A 22,739-nucleotide genomic window follows, 5' to 3' on the forward strand; every position below is an offset into this window, starting at 1 on the left:
CGCTCCAAACCAACCGAGTCCTCCAATATTATCGCAACAGACCCAACCGAAACTTCTTGAGAGCCAAAGAAATCCTTCGGAAGTTCACAGCATCATTTATCCCACTGATTTCACAATTTAACCTCATCATTTAACCACAGGAAGGAGTCACCCCAGCCCAGGGTCCTGTGTTCTGTGTCGTGGCCCAGGATGAGTCATGGTCCTGTGAAGCCATAGCAACAGTCCTACACCGGACATCTTCCCACGCCGGCCTTGGTGACAGGTCGTCTCCAAAACTGAGGTCCTTGTATCCTTCAAGGCTGCTCTTTAATGTTCCTTCCACTACCGCGTAGTAGGAAATTCAATTTCCGTTTGTAAGAATATGGAATATGATTTTAAAGAATAGAAAAGTACCCTCCGAAACTTAAACGTAGCGTTGTGTCTTCGGTCTGTAGGTTCTCAAAACGTACAGCGTTTAGTTTTAAGACTAGAAAACACACTGATTGCTATCCAATTGGGCCTCAGGATCATAAAGAGAAATAGTCATATCAAGTTGGAATTGATAGATTTTTAGTTTTTACCTACTAAAGGTTGTTGTTTATGGACGTTAGATAGCGTGTTTGTTTGTTATTGCTCATTAGCCTCATTGTGCCTGTCTATAGAAAATTAACTGACCATATCAGTTGTGCTGTTTGTGTAGAGTTGTAAATAATGGTATATAAAACTGTCTTCAAATGATTGTTGTGGGTGCGATTGAAGCCCTAATTACACTGGGTGGGATGGGTCACTCAGAGGATAGAGAAGAAAAACATCGACAAAGCTTCGAGTTAGACTTTTATAGCCTATTGTGTTAACTGAACTGTCGTCATAATAAAATAATAACATTTTGTAAGTGTTAAATCTAACAGATTTGATTTCGGAGCCTCTGATATCGTTACTGCCACCATGTTTTGATTTTAACGATTATTTAGGATTACCTTAAAGTAATATTGAATTAAAAAATTGCCCACCAAAATATGAAAGTGGGAAGTGAAGATCTAACATAACCGACTGCAGTGATGACTCTTAACGATACAATTATGGTTATAACCTGATGAATCAACAAAACAACATATTAATGGGTCAAGAGCGAACTCTAGTAAGGTAAAGTATCTGCTTCTAGTCCGAGCGTGAATGCGAGAGCGAGAATCCGCCAATTAACATTTCTAACTAATTAGAAATGCCTCAATATTTTACCCTTATAAAACCCATGTGGTTTGTTTTAATTGAGGAGAGATGAAGGCAATTATAGTTAGACATAATTAATGAACTAGGGTTTAAAACGAGCTGATTGTACTGTAAAACCAACAATAAGCTGGATAGACCTGTTTTGGTTTTTAATCGCCATTATTTATACGCCGTTTTATTACCTAATTGCTTATAGTACGGCAGGATTCTTATCAGCTTTATAGAGTTTCCTTGTCTGACATTTATTGCGAGTAAAACAAGTCTTGAGCGACAGTTTGTGATAGGACTATGTAACGAGTGTCTGTTAAAAGGTCTGTATACTATAAGCAAGGCTCCAAATGGTTATAAAGGAATATTCAAAACCCATCTAAAAATAAACCAGGAAAATCCTCGGAAGGAGTTGTATACTAAAATAAAGATTTTCTGGCTGATAACCTTACTTTCTTTGGCTATGGACTCGAGAAAAGGTTTTGAGATCAGGCAGTCACCCCCACCCACAGTCAGACCCCCACTGTCAAACCAGATTTTAATTTTCCATCTACGAAGAGTGTTTTTTATATAGTCTCTATTAACTAATGTTTTCCACCACAATTATAAGACAAACTTTTGTGTAAAATTCGAACTAAATACGGGTACTTGGTAGAATAATGGACCTGTTAGTGCAAGAGCTAGGCAAGAACAAATTATTAGTGTTTAAAATCACGATTTTAAGAAATACAACTGATTTCCAGTGAGCCCCTAAAAATAGCGCTTAGAATTGAATAAATATGATTAACATTTACATTACTATTTGCGTTGTTTTTTTGATTAGAAGTTTCGTACTTTGATCAATTTCATCCCACTTGCACATCGAATAAACGAGTTAGCTAAAAGCGTTTACTAATTTTAAGTTGAAAGGACCACTTATCCAACGATTGATTGTCCCGATTTCCCTTACTTCAGTCTGGTTTTAAAGGAAGTGTCATGGGGCCTTCATATTAAAGATGTCGTGTTTCAGATTCCTCATGGCCACTCCGTCTCAATTTGGAATTTTGATGAACGCTTTACTCGTCTGAAGGGCAGCTTGTTCAACACTAAAGAGTATTTTTTATTATCATACACAGAAAATATGTTGTATTATATTATACATTATATATTATGCATTCATACATTTATATAATAATGTGATAATAATCACTAATGAACTCCTTTCTTGCGATATCGTATGATATGACAAGATATATAAAAACGACATGATAACAGGCCTACTTTACAATTATGAGTTTACTGTGGTTTGACACAAGTGTAATTCTTAGTAAATATGTGCTATATTGTTTTATTTTTCGCAATTAAACATCCAAGATTTAGCAAGAACTGGTTGTTTCTCCATAGTTAATCAAGAAAGATTAGACAATAGTTAATTTCAATTCCCTAAACCTAATCAAAGGCCATAGTTTAGGCCTATCAAGCATGGGGCATACCATTTTAGAATAAAAAGTTTTCTGAACTCAAGATGCTGTTAGAGTTAATCCTATGCTAGTTCCTCAACTGCTAAGGATGTCTTAAAAAAAGTATACAACAAGGGAGATGATTTAAAGACACATTTGACATTAGGAAATCGAAATACTCAATCGTTGACCTATAAATAACCACCTAAGCCCTCACGTGTTCCTGCGATTTTCAAAGGAATTAAATCAAAAATAATAATAGGTTTACTTTAGGTTTATGTCATTGTAATTATTTTACACCACTTTACATTCGTCTACAGTTTATGTATGTGAACGGCCCAACCCTGATATTGTTTCTATTAATTTTAGATCATTAATCATAGTTAATTGTCATAGTCTTATCGTCATCATAGCCGTATATCATAGTTAATTTATGTAAGATGTAGGCCTAATCAAACCCAAGGTAAATCAAGTGAAATTAACAAATGCCAAAGCCAATAAATATTGTTTATTGCAGTAAATAAAACTATAAATTTTATATAGTGCCACAGAAAACAGTAGTATGTTTTCTGTGATAGTGCAGAAGTTATTTACTTTGTTATCTTAAATTAATTACAAATCCAGTTATCAAATAAAATCATACCACATGTAGTTTGAAATAGAGATAAAATTTTTTACCATAAGAAAACCTGTTATCAAACTTAAGGTATACATTGGATTTTTTACACAACAATAAGTAGAATGCATAGACTTTTAATGTTTAATTAATACAAAAACCTACCTAGAAACTTATCGTAGAACAATCTCGCTAATGGGGTTTCGGCAATGCATAGAGTACAACCAGTCACACTGTAAATTTGATTTTAGACATACAATAGACCGTAGACTTCATTGCTAAGAAACCAAGCTTACTATCAAAATATAAAGGAATTGATAACTGGGACCTACCATAACAGCTATTGAACCACCCTTGTTATATACCATGTAAACCAGGCCTTCAAGGCATCTGGGGTAAAACATGACAACCTCTTGCAGCTGCCATGAATGTGGCTGCATCTGAAGTTCACACATTTATACTGGGCACAATTATCACAGTTTGAATATCAGCCGTTAACGGTTTACATCATAAAGACCGCCTCCAGGTCCAGGTTTAGCTCGAAGGCCGACTTAGTCCGAAGGACGGGACGATGGACTCTGTCCGAAACCAGTTCGCGTCTATTTCCATCCTCAGAGATGTTATTTTTGTCCCATTGTGATTTGTGTTCCGTCGACAAACGGCATAATGGAGTCATAAATCACAAGTCTTGTCACTAGTTGTTACGAGGGAAAAACTGGTCCCACATTTTCCTTTGTGACGTTTTTGTGTTTTGATGATGAATCGAAGAAAAAGAATCGACTCGTGGCGGATTTGGCGAGCCAAAGATGGGAAGTGTAAAGTAACTGAAAGGTTTCCGTTGGTTTTGGTAGATATACAATTTTTGGGGTTTGGATACCTGGAAACCATAATTGTCCTAGGTAAATTATATGTGATTCGCAACCGTTAAAAATCTGTTATGAATCCCTACCTATAGTGTATACTTTTAAACATTAAGTGTATGTGCAGTGGTTGATTACCCTCTTGTTCATTTTTGCAAGGCGTTAAATCCATCAGTTGAATTTCAATGAATTCAAGAAACATTCTGGTGTAACTGCACCAAATATTTTATAACAAATCTCATAACACTTGGAGTTATTGAACATCTACTCGTATCAATGGTTGTGAACATTTTTATATCTGAAACAGCTATACGTTCGTCAACTATCAAACTTTCGTTAAGAAGCAAATTAAAAACTGTTCACTTTTTTAGGATAGAGTCAATTTGTAAATTCCCACGCACCAGAGTATTTTAAGGCGAATAAGATTGAATTATAACTGTTGAATGGATTAAACGATAGCTTTGTTCGGGACTATTAAAAACCCAAAATTCAATGACGGTTGGATCCAGTTTTGAATCATCAACACTTTTGTTAGGATGGAGAGTTATAATTAGCAGGTGAGCACTTGATTTACTATCGGGACGAAAATTCCTGGGAGACGTTTGAAAACAAAACATAATGAAATAAGATAAACCATACAAGGCAATGTGAACAGCCAACAGAATGTCAAGGAGTTGGACCAAGCAGGCGTGTAATGTCAGGGACCAACTAATTGTGTTAAGATCGTTACAGTAAGTCTTTGTCGTGAGTGACAAAATGGGAGCTATACATTTGTACTCTAAATTATAATTTTTTAAAAATTTGTTTGAATGTACTAATGTATTTTAAAAGACTATCTTGACCAAAGAAAGATTGTCAATGATTTGTCGTGGCTGTTATCTTAGTTGATAGTGATAATTTGATACAATAAAATGAAGATAGACAAGTTATAAGAAAACTAGTACTTTGATCAGATCTGAACTTCGAGACGTTCTAATCCAGTGAGCTGAAACCCTACTGGACTGAGGCTGTTTTAGGACTTCGTCCTCTCCAGCCTCTTATATTCGCTTTGCTATACTCTTTTTTTAAGGTTTTACAAAATTGAGAGTAGTTTTGGTAACTATCAAGATTTAATACTTGTACAGCCAGACTGTCTTATTACACGTCTTGTTGCCCTACGCTATTTTCTTCGTAGATGGTTCATTACTATCCTTCTGGAAATTAACACCGAACGCAGACGATCAATAGGGGCTCTGTTCAATGTTCTTACTTATGATACCCCCACAATAGCTACAGTACCACCATAACAACAGTCTGAGAACACAGGCCACGGCCGCGTCTTCAAGGACGACCACGGCCGCGACCACTGGAGATGAAGATGCCCAGGACTCCTGGACTGTCGGCATTTCAACCAATCGCTTGTTTTTCCCTTGTCGCGCCTTCTCTACTGCCCATTGTCCGCTTCCAGGAACCCGCGATCGTAAGGTATTCGCCAAGTTTGGCGCAACACTCACCGCGTCTTTTTTCAGATGTCTGAGTAGTGTAACAGCCTCCAGTAAAATTTATCTGTTTCCCGACAAACGGTGGAAGATTGACGTCTTTGAAGCGACTCAGATTTATCAGCGTAAAGCTTTCGTTTTAGTATGCGTGTACTTATGGTATTTTATGAATAGAAACTCTCACGCATTATCATCACACATTTTTAACTTTATTTAGTTTCAACCAGATGTTGGAGGACGTTTGGGTCATCAGGCAGTTAGTTTTTGGCGTACAGTTGTTCCCGAACGTTTGGCTCTGATGGAATGGCATAATCTGTCCTTCAAGTTTTGTGTATAAGCATTAAGTAACAGGGGCATTGTCAGCACTTCGGTTACCATACCCCGGACGTTAGGATACAGCCGTACTATTTTAATTAACATACCTTTGAAAATAAGACCGTCAACCAAAATAGGCCTAATAATCTTCTAGGTAACGATAAACAAAATTCTTGGCAACAAGAACCCAAAAAGGTACGTACTCAATTACTTTTTACCATTTTTGTCTGACACCAGGAGTCAGAGACTAAAAGTAACAAGAGTTTCTAAATTATTTACTGTATTACAAAAACTGTAAAGCTCTCTTCTAAGAACGTCGAAATATTTTGTAAAAATATTCTATGAAAACAGTGTTTTCATAAACAAGTTAATTTTAAACAGACCAATCCAGCAATAAACTTAGGAAACAAAACGATTAAAATCCAGTTTTCTAATCTTTTAATTGGTTTACTGCAACGATTTCATTTCTTAGACTCTTCAACGTTTTACACCTTATGACGAATTCTTTAAGTACCTATTCGAGTGTAAAATTAAGCTTTCCAAAAATAAAAGCTTTCCAGAGATATAATTTTTGTCACCAACTTCTGTACAATGAGTTGCTGTTAATTGAAACGTTTGTTAATCCAAGTCTTGGTTAGTTTGTACTTATTCAACATTATCTCTTTCAGACTAGCAGTTTTAGATAATTGCCATTTTTATATTCTTAAGCGTTGGAAAAGATGTTTTATTATTGGAAAAATATGGTATGCTATGATTGAATTAATAAGAAATTTATGAAATAGATTTAATAAAAAGAGATCACATACAATATTTAGGCCTAACAGTTTGAATCTTATAAATAGTCTATTACAACTCCAAATTAAATGCAAATATACAGAAACATAACAATTAAATAGACCATGAACCATGCTTTAAGTGTTTGATTTTAAACGTGTGTTATCTAGACCGAAAACGACAATCCTATGCACAAAGCATCCTACGGGGAAAGCAACGAAGCATCTAAAAATCGGATCAAGTGTGCTGTGCAGTATGCTGTCGCATAAGCAATCCTTCTTTACCCTTTACCAGTTCTCTCCTCTGCCTTGAACGAAGATAAAGCGAGCCAACAGCCAACATAATGAGGATTTACATGTATGGGAAGTCCATTCAACATTCATATTACTCCATCGCTGAGTTGATAAATCATACTGTTGCAAATTGGAATATACTTTTTCAGGAAGTCCATGTGACATTCAATGCCCTCCATCTCGGAGGTGGTATATCACACTGTAGCAAAGAGGAATCTACGTTTTCAGGAAGCCCATACAACATCCATGTTCCTCCAACGCTGGGTTGGTATCACACAAATTGCGAAGGAGGATTTACGGCTTAGCTCGTTTTGTGGTTGATGAAACTGGATGATACGGCGACTCCAGTTTGGGCAGTCAAGGTCAAGGTGGAAGTCCGAAGATCTACATGGGAATGGTGGCGCCACTTTTGTTTTTCATGATTATTGCCGACTTATGTTTCATAAAATGATTTTAAGATTTAAAAATTTAGGAATTTTATTGTAATTAAATTTTTTTACCATTCAGGGTGCATTTGTTTTGTAAGTCGTTGAGCAGTCTGGAACTCTAATATTGTCACTGTTTAACGTCAACCTATTAACTCAATTGTTGATAGCACAATGACTCAATTACATCTGGGTCTAGAATTGACCTCACGTGGGATTGAGTCAGTGACACTCAGATAATCAGCCATGTAAAACATGTTGGTAAATTTTAGTTTGGGCTTTAGGTTTGCTCTTAGGCTCTTAGGATTGCTAAACATATTATGTTCTAATAGGGAGTTAGAAAGTTTAAGTAACCGGGTTCCTTACTATAATCCTTTACTCTAATCTCTTCGGAGACGTCGAAGATCTAATTTTGTAAGACCTCGACAGCAAAAAACACTAAACGTTCTCACTTGAGCTGAAAACTAAAAAAATGAAAATCCTAACTTACAACGGCTTTGTATACCAAAATATAAATGAGCGTACGATGTTGATTAGCAAACATTCGTTTACTAAACTAGTGAAAAAGCGCTCTAGATATTTATTAAAACGGGATTATTGTTAGTTTAATATACAAAGTAAATGTCGTCTTAATCAGCTTAATCAAGCTTAATCATGCAGTTGCATTGCGTAACATCAATCTACAGAGTGTTTCCGTAAAACAAAAATCTTGGAGGCTGATCTCATAAAAACAACGCTACATTTACCATTTTAAGTGTCGGGTGTCACCAGGTTTATAATTAAAAGGTCAAATATAACATATCGAACCATCCATTGGCTCGACACAACTCTCTCAGATCGCTATGTGAGATATACTATCAGCTGTCCGCGCTGCGATCTCGCTAAATGATTTATACGTCCAAGTCGTTTCAACGGTTTTATTGAAACGTAAGTGGACATGACGGCTGAATAGCTAATAATATACCTGCCTTAGATCTCCTTCGATGATTTTGAATACAGGAAATAGCTTGGAGTTTACGTGTTGTTTTGTGCTTTTTACAAGTTTTACCGAAAAGATATGAGTAATTTTACTGTACGATATTGGTTTCGAATAAATATGCTCCTTTCAATTTATTAATTAATTATTGAAATCTATAAAATATTTTTTAATCTCGAAATTGGTGTATTTTATATAAATGAGTAAAATTAGGGAACAACTTTAATGAAAAGTTTAAGTGACAATCTAACCAGGCCAATGGAAAATCGGTTTGCTGTGGTGGCGATATTTTTAGCTATTAGATTGAGATATATTCAAGAATTCTGCTAATTACGGAATAAATAATTAAGTCAATATTAAAATATATAAACTTATTGCAAAATTAATTTTGCCAATCTATCTATAAACTTATAATAGTAAGAGGTTTCTCTGTTACATTCCTTTTCCAGCTGTCCCACTAAACTGATTTTTACGATTGAGGTGTCATATTAGCTTATGTGATCCAACGCATCCGTAGCCTAAATGGTAATGAATAAAAAAAACCAATTTCCTTAATGACTTCACCCCTCGCGTTTAATTTATTTATAGAATCCATTTAAAACGAATCAGTTGTGTCGACTAACTTTAACTTTAACTTTTTTTATTATACGGTAATGGTTTGAATCTAGGCCACACTAAAAAAACGTTTTTTAGTGTGGCCTTGTTTGAATGCGATTTGTAATTTAACATCTGTTTCTTCAGTTGAACATTTAACCGCAGCTAGACTGTAAAAAAAAGACAGTTTATGAAAATATATTTGTAACTAGCTGTAACCCGCGGGCTTTGCCTTCTTAATTTTCAAGATGATCTTGTTCGTATGGCTCAATCACGTCCTGGTTGAAGTTCTTTCGCTACGCTCACTCACCTTTAGGTTGGAGCTCGTTCGCTACGCTCACTCACCTCTGGGTTGGAGGTCGTTCGCTGCGCCCACTAGCCTTCAGGTTAGCTCGTTCGCTACGCTCACTCGCCTCCAGGTTGAAGTTCGTTCGCTACGCTCACTCACCTTTTCATTGCAAATTAGCTGTTGTCATAAATGTAAAAGAAATAATAGTGCTACACCCTGTTGGTAATCCTTGTAACTTTAATGCTATTGAACATCATAGAACAGAACCAACTTGTTTAATTGAAACAGCTGTTAAGATTCATTAATTCCATTTAAATATGAGTACTCATAAGGTTAACATGCGAAACTCCGGAGCCATTGGGGCGGTGCCCGAGAGTTCGAAGAGAATAAAAACAACTTAGTTTTCCTATTTAATGCCTAATGAATCAGTGTACCAAATTTCAGCCTCCTAGGTAAATGGGAAGTGGGAGAATTCGTTCGCTGCGCTCACACGTCCTGGTTGAAGTTCGTTCGCTACGCTCACTCACCTTTACGGTAGGAGCTCGTTCGCTGCGCTCACTTGCCTTCAGGTTAGCTCGTTCGCTACGCTAACTCGCCTCCGGGTTGAAGTTCGTTCGTTACGCTCACTCACTTTTGGTTTAAAATTAGCTGTTGTAAAATATTAAAAAAAATAATAGTGCTGCACTCTGTTGGTAATCCTTGTAACTTTAATGCTATTTAACATCATAGAACAGAACCAACTTGTTTAATTGAAACAGCTGTTAAGATTCATTAATTCCATTTAAATATGAGTACTCATTAGGTTAACATGGGAAACTCCAGAGCCACTGGGGCGGAGCCCGAGAGTCCGATCAGAATAAAAACCACTTAGTTTTCCTATTTAATGCCTAAAGAATCAGTGTACCAAATTTCAGCCTTCTAGGTAAGTGGGAAGTGGGAGAATTAGTGATGAGTGAGTCAGTCAGTCAGTGAGGGCTTTGCCTTTTATATATATATACTAGCTGTACCCGCGGGCTTTGCCCCGTTCAACTTCACAAGTGAGCTCGTTCGCATGGCTCAATCACGTCCTGGTTGATGTTTGTTCGCTACGCTCACTCACCTTTAGGTTGGAGCTCGTTCGCTCCGCTCACTTACCTTCAGGTTAGGTCGTTCGCTACGCTCGCTCGCTTCCAGGTTAAAGTTCGTTTGCTACGCTCACTCACCTTTTGGCTGCAAATTGGCTGTAGTCATAAATTTAAAAAAATAATAGTGCTGTATCCTGTTGGTAATCCTTGTAACTTTAATGCTATTGAACATCATAGAACAGAACCAACTTGTTTAATTGAAACAGCTGTTAAGAAATTCCTTTTAAATATGAAAATAATAAGGTTAACATGGGAAACTCCAGAGCCACTGGGGCGGAGCCCGAAAGCCCGATCAGAATAAAAACCACTTAGTTTTCCTATTTAATGCCCAAAGAATCGGTGTACCGAATTTCAGCCTCCTAGGTAAATGGGAAGTGGGAGAATTAGTGATGAGCGAGTGAGTGAGTGAGTCAGTCAGTCAGTGAGGGCTTTGCCTTTTATATATTTAGATAATAATCCATGATAAATGTTAGATTAAAATAAACCTACCTCATATTTATGGAAAATATTATATTTAATGTCTTTGTATCAGCTGTCTGAAATTGTGAAATATGCAGTTTAGCAGTTCTTCTTGTTTATGTTTAAATGTCAAAGCAAATGTAAACAAACATTGTTAGTGTTATCATCACAGCCATGGAGACCAATCAATATTTACTTTTAAAATGATCACCTCAGAACTTTTAAAGCCTAAGGGGCAAAGCCTACGGTCAGTATCGAAATTTGAATAGTCCTATAATGGTCCTTGGTATGGTAGCTATATTTTTGTAAAATTTAAGCCCAGTTGGTTCAGTAGTTTTGCACCTATTAGTAATACACATACAGACAGACACCATTAGATTTTTATATAATAGTATAGATAGGCTACCTTTTTGATTACGTGTGACCTGGAGGTAGGTAAATTACTCTTTATAGTACAGTTTCTAAAATCAACAAAACTAGATAACCTGTTGCTCGAAATCGAGCAAAACTGCAACTTTAATAAAATAATGAAGAAAAAACATGAACAGCCATACCTCAATCACAAAGTAACTCTAAAGTAATTTATATGACTTATAGGAGTGTGATAAATATTGAAAAAATTATGAAAGTAATCTACGGTACAATATTTAAATATAGATCCGTTCTCATACTTATTTGGTTATCTCTTATGTAGGTGGGTGCCCACTATGAGAACGAAGATGTCAACCACACACTGTAAAGTGAGCTTTTCAGACCTAATGTAGCAAGCTATCCTTTTCCTTGACGCCAACCAGTACGACACCTACTTATTTTAAATTATTTTACTATATGTTCTGTTTTAGGCGTGTTTAAATTAGGTGCCCCAACCTAAGACTCATTATTGTAGCGAGGGAAGTCACTTCTTTTGTCTCTTATGCACATAAGAATCTAACTTGACTCCTCGGAGATCTCGTCCCTACAAATTTCTGCCACAGTTTAAAAAGGTTGGGCAAATGGATTGGCATTGTGACCCTCTTTCCCGCATACTTTTTCATTGCATTATTTGTTTGAATTTTTTTACATGCGCTGTTGGGTTCAGTGCCAACGTCGTTCTTATAGATCTATATGCGTATTCGGGATCATGACCTTCTTGAGGAATTAGATTACCTACTCGGAGGTAAAACTTGTCATGGGGATCTTAAAATTGTTGATCCCCTGTGTGAACCTCTCGTCAAAATGAGCTTCAGAACTGACCATGGTAAAGGCGGAATTGGATTGACTAACTTTATCCGAAAAATTTCTGGATCAAAGCCTCACAGCCCTGTTTTCAGATTGGGAGTTCTCAATAAGTTCCTGATGAAAGAATGATGAATTCCGCAAATTAGGTAAACGAACCTTTCATTTATGGCAACAAAGAGTAAAAATTGAACCGTCTCGGCCATTCTTTTCTTGCTCAAAATGTAATCCCACACAATGTAAAAATGTTCATTTGTCTGAGATTGGATGTATCACCACGGCAGTACTGCTACTCTGTATCCGTCAAATTGGGAGGTTGGTGCAAGCGGTCACGTTTTCGTTCCCTCCAGTCACTCACAGTTCTTCGTTTTACTGGTGGCATTTCATTTTAAATTTAAATATAATACTTAAGTTAACCAATCAACAGAAAGCACTATAAAGGAATTTTGATACACATTGTAAATTACATGATAATATGGTAATGAAACGGGTAACTGCACTTTCAAACATTCAATTTCAAACATTCACTTAATCACACCGAACTGTAACCAAAACTACATGATGGTTCAGTAAAATACGATGTAAGGTAAATAGATTCAACTATTACAAAAAATTCGTTGTCAAGTCTTATACTGGAAATACCCCCGCCGCAGCAAACCTGCAGACTAAGCGAATTTCCATTTGACTGATTGGATTTACACTGAAATGTCTACTTAAAAATATAACATTTATTCCCAATTTAAATAGAATTAGTTTAACAAGTACTTAGGTTTGCTGCATCAGGGAGGGTAAAATTGTGTTTTTTTTGTAAAATGTTAATAGTTAGTAAGAAATAAAATAATTTTCCAAATTTGATCAAAATACGTTCATAAACAAGCAAACTACAACAGTTTACTTATTCTCCATAAGAATAACATGGGAATTTTAAATTTACAATTTTTTGGAATTTTCTCCGTAACCGTTAAGCGCATAATAACGCTTCAATATACTAAATTATTTGTTTTTTTAAGCTCTACAAAATGGTTTGGAAATAAATTGCAAAATTTTAAGTTTTTTGGGTCAAAAATGGGAAAAACCTATTTTTACCCCATATAAACCCCCCGTAAACACCCGTTCCCATGGTCCAATCATGCTGGATCGCGAACTCGTTCAAATAAACGTAGGTTTACACGTTTGTACCAAATTTCATCAAAATCGGATCATTTTTGCTTGAGTTATCGTGCTGACGGACACATATATATATAAATATATAAATATATAAATATATAAATATATATATATATATATATATGAATTTGAACGGATGGCGTTTTTGGCCTCTAGGGACCTCAAAACGAAAAAAAAATCGGTCCCGCGTCCAGGTCTTACCATGAGTACTACGGTAATAGCTTATTCCCTATATGGGAAATTCGCTAAAATGTAAAATTCCGGCTTTGCTCTGGATGTAATAAGTCCTGCAGTCTGTGGTTAAACTATTTCAAATTACGTCCATATGTTTATAGTTGTAAACAAAGGGAATCGAGTTTGATGGTTTGATGTAATGTCAAAAGATAGCGACACCGTTCCCAAACTTTAGCCCTTAACTGTACTTAAGTGATGCCCTTTCTCAATATTCTGAGACGTATTTGCACATATACGTGAAAATACGTTTAATTTGACACCTCATACGTTAAAATCCGTTAAGCCATTATCGAGTTATGACTGTGAAAAGAAAACTGCTTGCGTATTAATATATAGATTATTGTAAATGAGTAGGTAGTTCAATACACATAATAACTGTTCTAAGCGAATATATAATCACACTACAACATTAGTGATGATGTAGGTTTAGTTTTAAAATCTCTAAATAGTAAATATACAGATTAGGGTTGATTTTTAAGGTTTTAAAGTGAATGGCCATACACAAAAATGAATCATGATACAGTTTTGGCCCTAAAAAAGCGATGTATGAGCTAATAACTACCAAACAGGCTATTTTTGATAACAATAAGCTAAGTCAAGTTCACAGCCGCTGATTTTAGACGAACTAAATTTTAAATACTGAACAATAGTTATATTTTTGATGATAAACGATCAAGACATCTCATGACAAACTGAAAGATAAGATTACGCTACGGACAAAAAAGCTCATCCTCAAGTCCATCACATTTTGACCGAGTGGCCAACCAATGGGGGGGGGGGCAACTGCCCCTTTTGTCCTACCCCACCCCCCATCGAGAATATAAGAACAAAAATTAATTAGTGATATGTTATACAGGTTTATATTGCAAAAAATGATCAAGTTCTTTCTAGGCTGTCTAAAAATGACGTTTTAGTTCAAATATTCCTAAAATTCCCGGGGGTTTGGTCCCTGGAAGGTTACCCTTATAATCCGACCTGCCCCCCCCCCGCTTCATGTCCTGGATCCACAACTGTTTTAATCGCTTTTAGATAAAAAGGGTTATCTGTAGGTTTAGGTACACAACGTTTACAAACTGTCAACATTATTATTCCTTGGATGCTAGAATAAGTTGCTTACGATTTTGTATAAAACATATTTTACGAATTAAAACTAAACGAAACAGAATAATAAGTTGTTTGAGTAGTTAGCAGCGTATGTCAGACCATTCATCAGTCACGGCCGCCTTTAACAGGCGGCCGTGCATCAGTTGTAAAAAATGACACTAACATTTGTCTTAAAACACTTCCACATAATATAAATTACCTTAGGCCTATTTTGTCAATGTTGCGCTGAAAGTCTCCCTGGTGTTTAAAAAAAAGTACATTTGTTGTCATTGCTGTCTGCAGCCTCAAAACCAGCTGTCAAAGTCAAACGCTCACAATATTTTGAGGTTAGGTATTGTTATCTTGAATCTTGATCTTGCTTGCTTGTTGCTTGTGTTTATCAGTGGTTGGTTGAAGTGCTGAGTTTTTAAATACCTATTGCGTTTATTTCAACTCAAAATTTGCCAACCATCCGATGCGTAATGTGATACTGTTTACATTACTTTATTAACATTAATGTCTTGCGACGAGGAGAAATTAGATGCCAGTGAAATGACACAATATCCAGATGTTAACGTTGAAAGGCACAGATTTCCGTTTTGCATAGTATGGACTCCAATTCCTTTACTAACGTAAGTAAACTGCAATTCTTGTAAAACGTAACGTAAGTAAACTACAATGAATTTTTAGCCAAGAAGCCTTCAAACAAAAATCAGATCCTTTAACTTATATTCCTACCGGTAACATATTAGCCTATAGTCTTTGTGTTTGTGAAACAGATCGTACAGCTTATGAAGTCAACATTTTTACAAATTGACCACTAGCCTTTAAGACAATATCTTAAATAGTTATTTGTATAACTAGTTGGCGAAGTGGCACTTTGCTGCACACGAGAGAAATGTTTACGCACAAGCCATAGGCGAGTGTGGAAAGTTTCTCGAGTGCAGCAAAGGCAGTTTGCACTTGTGTTAAACATTAAATTTTTTGGTACTTTGGTATTATCTGGATAACTTCTTGATCAGCATTTTACATGCGAAAATAACTGCCGCAGTGAGCTTAATAAAGGTGTCCTCCGTATTATCTGGTAAGCCACCCTTATACAGCGCGCTGCGGCGGTTATGTTAGGTTGGGTTGTCATAAATATGTTTGTAGGACTTTCTTTGTTTCATTCTGAATCAAACAAAACCTGATGAATCATACTTTCACTCACCAAATCCCCGTGGTTGACCGGACCACACGCATCACCTGTCACCGCCTGTATCTGGAGTGTGGCAGCTAGCGGCGTTGGCGTATTCAACTCAATCCTCGCCGACATTGCTGCCTTCTGGGAGGCAGAACTCAAAGGCCGCTAATTGTAATCATGTCAAATATGGACATAAAGTCGATTTAACTTAAGTACATTCTTTCCATTTATGATAACCCAACCTAAAATAACTGCCGCAGCGCGCTTAATAAAGGTATCTTTATTAAAGGTATCACTCCAGATAGCCTAAGTTACTAACTTATAAAATCATATTTGTAATAATTAGTCTTTTCAAACATTTTACAACTAGTTTTTAGGTAGGTTCAATCCAAACATTGAACAAAATGGGAAACACTGTACCAGCTGATTGTATGGGCCTAAGTTATTCATAATATCTTTAAGTTAAGTGTTGCCACCTTATTTTAGGCCTAAGGGTACACGGATTATGTGCATAATAAATGCACGTTGTTTGGTTGGAAAACTGGTGTGCGCCAAAGTAAGGCTTTCTGTAGGCCTACTATAATCTATGCAAGGAAGCCCACTTTGTCTGGTGACTGTGAGAAAGCAAAATTTTTAATAGGCCTAAGTTAAACTACAAAACATTTGCCTACATTTACTCTTTTTTTATGTAAACATTTTTTGATACATAGCCTACATTAAAATCACCTTCTCAAATAAACTGATCCCTTGATGTTGGATTGTTGGTCACACTTTCGCTCGTTCTCCTTTGTCACAACTACAATTTCTTTTTGTGTCTTGCTTTGTGTCACTGGAAATTAAGTTAAATAGTCTATTTTTATTTTTGGTATCCCAGTACATTTTTATTATTCATTGTAAAGAAAAAAATAGGCCACCATTTAAAATATTAGTTGTTATGCGCAGCAACGCATGCCGGGTAACTGCTAGTATTATTATTAACCCCCATTGTTAATAGTATTGATATAAACCACACAGACAGAATTTGACTTGGCCATTCACATGGTAGGCTACGGTACTTCAAAGCTCTAATAGCATAAATAAGTCATAGTAGTTCTTTGATTGATTGATTGATTGTTCTTTGACAACTTTTAATCTAGTTCAACCTGATAGCAATTGCGTGCTGTAATTAGGTTTAAGGGCACTGTAGTTTCTTAGGACTATTATTTTTTTACTCTGGGCTTACAGTAACTGATTGAAAAAACGCCTTGACAATTAAAACGAACATGCTTAGGCCTAATCAATTTGTTTTTTACTAGATGGATGTTTCCGTTCATTGGTCACATGGGTATTTGTACTTCGCACGGGGTTATTAGAGACTTTGCCGGACCATACCATGTCAGTGAAGACAACATGGCATTTGGCAATCCCACCAAGTACTGGCAGTTAGACCCTGATAAAGTAACAGGCGGGGCGGCCGCATGGGACAGGGCTATAGCTGAGGCAGCAGAGGTGTATAAGGGGCGCATGGTGAGTTACTAAGCAATCATTCAAAACCCATTTAATTGATAATTTGAAAGAATCTTGTACAGTTTATCAAACATTCACTTCCATATAATTATATTACAGGGGCTGCCTGTTGCCTGTTAATTAACGTTACACTTGAGCTTCTGTTGCGGTTAGCAAGCTAGTTCCAATCTGAGGACCTCCTTATGAAGTCAAACGGGGCGAAGCCTACGGGTACAGTTAGTAAACTAATAAGTGAGCCAAGTATTCCACAATAGGTGAGACGGGTTAGGCGCCTAAGGTGGATTCCATTATGAACCTAGCTGTTCCTGACCATTGGGCTTTAAATAAATGATCCTGGCCAAAGAAACAGCTGATCTAAGTAACAAAGGTACACTTATCCTTCACTCATATTTGGGTTAAAATACACACCTATAGGTGGTGTCCCCATCTCCACAATGATACAATTATTGAGTAAAAAAGGGGTTGTCTGAAATTTACTAAGATTATAAATGGTCTTTGATTTTACATTCATACAAAAACTCGCCAAAAACATTTTGAATAGGGGGACAAATATCTTTATCTCTGCCACTGATACATCCTAGTTGTATTTTGATCAAATACATCCTACTTACTTGTGATTTCAGCACAACTTATGCTGTGACAACTGCCACTCCATGGTAGCAATGGCTCTCAACAAAGTGAAATACAATGGCAGCTCTAACTGGAACATGGTCAGTCTAGCCCTCATGTCATTGCTGCGAAGTCAATATGTCAGGTGGGTGTCATCAGTTATAACTTAGTACAGTTTGAATTGTTATGGTGTTTACATTTTTCATCTCTTTGATTTTCAATTATCAGTATAACGCAATAGCCTTGTTTAGTTTTAGTTCATAGAAAGCAATATGCACTTTGACAAGAAAAAATATTTGAAACAATACTTTCTTCATATGCTATGGTATATGGTGGGAGAAAGTAAAAATGAATCTTTATTTACAGCACTCCAGTGCAGAGTAGGCCTGCTGACATAGCTTTCACCCAGTCTAGAACTTTGGAATATCCTACACTATATAAGGACAATCTTTCTTGCCATGATATTGGCTTTTCCGTTGCCATCTTGCCAGGGTGCCTTGGGCACATGCAAGGTGCACTAGATTGTGATCAAGCTAAACCTCTAGTATGCTCCTGCATCTGTGTGCTGGCTGCTGGGTTCTATCACACATGAGTTCTATCGCTTTTCTACAACGGCTCTAGCCACTGTCAGTGCAGCACTATTAGCTCTAACCAATAGTGGTGGTGTTTACCTGGGCCAGGAGGTGTTAGAACCCAGTCATGGACAGGTCATAAAACAACTCTGGTGTCAACTCATGAAAGGTTCACCTGTCTGTGGTAGTGCTTGGTAGATAGGTTTGAGTAGAAGATAAAGAAATACAATAAGTAGATTGTTTGTGTTGTTGAGTTACACCTTAAATGAGACAGACTAGAGGCACTTGATTTGATTTGATGAGAAAATTTTTTTTTTAATGGGCATAGTTAAAATACTGAATAAACCATGGAGTTCAAAGGCTTAGGCCTGGTACACATGGGGGCGACTTGGTTGCTTGCTCTCATGTCTGGGATAACCTGGAATCACCTCTAGTCACTAGGGTACTGTTTCACATTATATTCATATACAGTGTCACCAGGGCTGTACACACAGGCATGACCTAACTGGGAGACCTGTGTACGATCAGAAGCAATCGCCTCATTACACTCTGTCCAGGCTACGGTTTGCTAGACGCGTAATAGATACACTGCGTATGCGTAACCAAGACGCAGCACACTTGTCTTACGAAGATTCATGTATGCGGTTTCCTTGACTGAGTATCAAAGATGCTGCGGCTTGGGCTGACTTCTCTCGGAGCAGTCAGTCTGAGCTGCGTAGCAACACAGACACCCGACACAATGGAGCAATCATGAACTTCCTTGCAGGGACAAAAGTAAACTTTTCTTTGTGTTCTATGAAAATCTCATCAAAAAGGTGTCGGAATGCGACATTTGGTGGAAGTATAAAGTATAATGTATATACAGTAGACCCCCTCTTAACCGACCTCGTATTAACCGATAATCGGATTATCCGCCTTCGATCGTAAAATAATACAGTTTGTTTTAACCGACCTTGATTTGAGAGCAGCTCGGTTTAACCGCCGCTTTCTAGGAATCTCGGCATTTCCGCTCCCACGCTGGGCGATGAGAACTGAACCATACGCTTATCTCCACAGGATATGACTAACAATAAGCTATTTTGTGTTGAGCACAAAAAATATAGCATAGCCTATTGTCAGTTTGTCATCATCGTTCGTACATCATCATGCTTCGTATCATCGTGCTCGAGCACATCTGATCTGATTTGTTATCTGTGCGGCAAATTTATAACATCATAAAGTGCGTTACGATTTTGAGAACTGATTATCTTATCGCCGGAGTAAACAAACAACGCAACTTGTAAGGAAGGCAGGGAAAGGGGGTTAACAACTCCAAGGTCAAGATAGTTTTTGTGCCTGGAGCCTCCAGTGAGAGGCTATAAATAAACGTCCTGTTTTGTAACAAAATGGTCGCTTGTATCTTTAATGTCGACAAAAGGTTCTGTACTGTATTACGATGTATTTGGAAAGCATCTATTAATACATTACAGTATTAAAGTTATTAAAATAGGAATTTTACTGACTGTTGCCTAGTATTATATAATAATATATTCCACTGAAAGTAGGCCTATTTGACTTAACTGTGATTTGTGTTTATTTGTGACTTTTCTATCAATATGAAAAAGGAGATAAGAGTAGTTTATTTTATAAATAATGGAAGTATGACTTCAAAATAATGATTATATAATTCCAAATGAATAGCACTTCATTATGTTATGATTTTAGGGATTGCCCGTTTTATCCGACCTTTTGAGTTATCCGACCTAGGTCCGGTCCCATTAGGGTCGGTTAAGAGGGGGTCTACTGTAATCTAAATATATAAAAGGCAAAGCTCTCACTGACTGACTCACTCACTCACTCACTCACTCACTCATCACTAATTCTCCCACTTCCCATTTACCTAGGAGGCTGAAATTCGGTACACCGATTCTTTGGGCATTAAATAGGAAAACTAAGTGGTTTTATTCTGATCAGGCTTTCGGGCTCCGCCCCAGTGGCTCTGGAGTTTCCCATGTTAACCTTATGATTTTTCATATTTAAAAGGAACTAGCTGTACCCACGGGCTTTGCCCCGTTTAACTTCATAAGTATTCGCATGGCTCAATCACGTCCCGGTTGAAGTTCGTTCGCTATGCTCACTCACCTTTAGGTTGGAGCTCGTTCGCTACACTCACTTGTTTTCAGGTTAGCTCGTTCGCTACGCTAACTCGCCTCCAGGTTGAAGTTCGTTCGCTACGCTCACTCACCTTTTGGTTGCAAATTAGCTGTTGTCATAAATTTTAAAAAGTCATCCCTTTTATTGTTTATAATACTTTGATAAAGGTTTTTATGTTTTAATATTTAACATTGGAGAATTTAAACGTTGTTAAGTGCACAGGTGTGCTGCGATTGGGGTTTAATACATTTGGACTTATTCAAAAGTAAAATAGTTTTCTGTGCTGCACTCTCTAGAAATACTGTGGCACTATTTCAATGACTAATGCTAATACAGAATGTTGTAATTATTCAAACCTACAAAACAGTTGGTGAAAGTAAACATCTGCTTTTAAATTATATTTATTTGTAAACATTGTAGATCAAAAAGTCTGACATTGGCCCACTTAAAACCCTCTGGGGCAGAGCCCTTTTGACAGATCTGCACCAAACTTCACTCGAACCATCCTTGAAAGATGCTTAATAATGCCTGAAAGTTTCATTACAATCTGTCGAGCGGTTTTGGAGTCCATAACGTATATACATACAACGTCATACATAGTTCCTCTTTTATAGATATAGATTAATGAATCTTAACAGCTGTTTCAATTAAACAAGTTGGTTCTGTTCTATGATGTTCAATAGCATTAAAGTTACAAGGATTACCAACAGGGTGCTGCAATTTTATTTTTTTTAAATTTATGACTACAGCCAATTTGCAACCAAAAGGTGAGTAAGCGTAGCGAACAAACTTCAACCTGGAAGCGAGTTAGCATAGCGAACGAGCTAACCTGAAGGCAAGTGAGCAGAGCGAACGAGCTCACTTGTGAAGTTAAACGGGACAAAGCCCGCGGGTACAGCTAGTATTTTATAAAACTGTCTCCTTGTTAATTGGAAGTATTCTTTGAACTCAACTTTGCTGTCTAGCTGTTACCTACAAACTAATAATGTATACGCACCGCACCCTCACTTTCTCTTTTATAGCCTACAAACTAATCAAAATATGGCTTACTAGTCTTCGGAGTTTAATTCCCTAAAATATTAAAAACACCATCATCTAAATCTTTATTCCTCATAAACAATAAAGCAGCCCTTAACAATCTCTTATGTGAACTGTCTTTTTAACTCTGCACAACAATACTAAAACAATGTGTTTCTTACTTAGGCACATATCTTCTTACGCAGCCTTGGAAACCAGTAAAATAAATCCTGCTACGTTTCACCAAAAGTAATAAAAGCTCGCCAACTGCAATAACATCTTGACGAATGACATCTACATTTTGGTTGCTAACCCTAGTGGCTGTCATCACGGATTGTAGCGACTGCTGTCACAAGCTGCAGGAACAGGCTACCAAAGTCATGACTGCATGTAGAAACACATCCTTAAGTACCCTTAGTGAATAGAACCCGAGAAATTGTTTTTGTTATTCTTGAATTTCACTTGGTTTTAAGAAATGTTTTAAAACAAAAATATTTCTTTTCAGTGTTGGTGCTTGGATCAAGACTTGGCTGCCTTTTCTCCTTTGGGCATCAAGTTTAGCCGCATACATAGCAATATTGAAAGGAATAATGTAAATCATCTTACCATCCTTATACACATGAGTACCTTTAAAATACATTTTTATAACTATACTTGTTAGGGTGTACTTTAAGTCCTTAAGTATTGAAAATTAAATGTTAAGTTTCAATTTGATCAATTAAACATATTTTTACTATCATTTAAGATTTGTTTAAGCTAACTTCATTTAGTATTTTGTGATGCTCGTTTTAATGTAATGTTCTTTAGATGTAGATTTGTGTGCTATACTGTGTATATTTTATTCGTTGAAAGTTAAATATTTGTTTATCAAGTAATTTTTTTTGTACCAAACCCTTGCTGCATTCTTTAACATTAAGTATGAGACTAATGTGAATTCAGTATTATTAAGTTACCTTTTCCTTAGTATTTGTAGCATTATAAATCAAATAGGCAGGTCCTGCTCACAACTACTGAAAAAGCCCTTTTTCAGTAGACTTGGGTCCTGCTAGGAAAAATTGATGAGCCGAAATTCTTTTTTCCCCATCAAAGCATTTCTAGTGTTAGAGATTGTAAACAGTTTTTTTTTTTTACAAGGTCTGATGTGTGATGGATTTCTAAAATTCTGCCCACAGAGTCACCCCATT

The 22,739-nt window shown here is 36.7% G+C and overlaps 1 protein-coding gene across 1 annotated transcript; it reads left to right on the forward strand.

The window, feature by feature from the left end:
• The first annotated feature begins 14,908 nt into the window (after positions 1 to 14,908).
• On the forward strand, positions 14,909 to 22,337 carry LOC129003809 (transmembrane protein 222-like). The gene is made up of 4 exons (XM_054432118.1): positions 14,909 to 15,167; positions 17,014 to 17,224; positions 17,848 to 17,978; positions 22,061 to 22,337. The coding sequence occupies exons 1-4, from the start codon at positions 15,052 to 15,054 to the stop codon at positions 22,149 to 22,151; spliced, it is 549 nt and encodes a 182-aa protein (XP_054288093.1). The 5' UTR covers positions 14,909 to 15,051; the 3' UTR covers positions 22,152 to 22,337.
• Positions 22,338 to 22,739: the final 402 nt, after the last annotated feature.

The sequence above is a fragment of the Macrosteles quadrilineatus genome, unplaced genomic scaffold, assembly GCF_028750875.1.
Source record: "Macrosteles quadrilineatus isolate MER2022 unplaced genomic scaffold, UCM_ALF_1.0 Scaffold_9__3_contigs__length_116548681, whole genome shotgun sequence".
Taxonomy (NCBI): Eukaryota; Metazoa; Arthropoda; class Insecta; order Hemiptera; family Cicadellidae; genus Macrosteles; species Macrosteles quadrilineatus.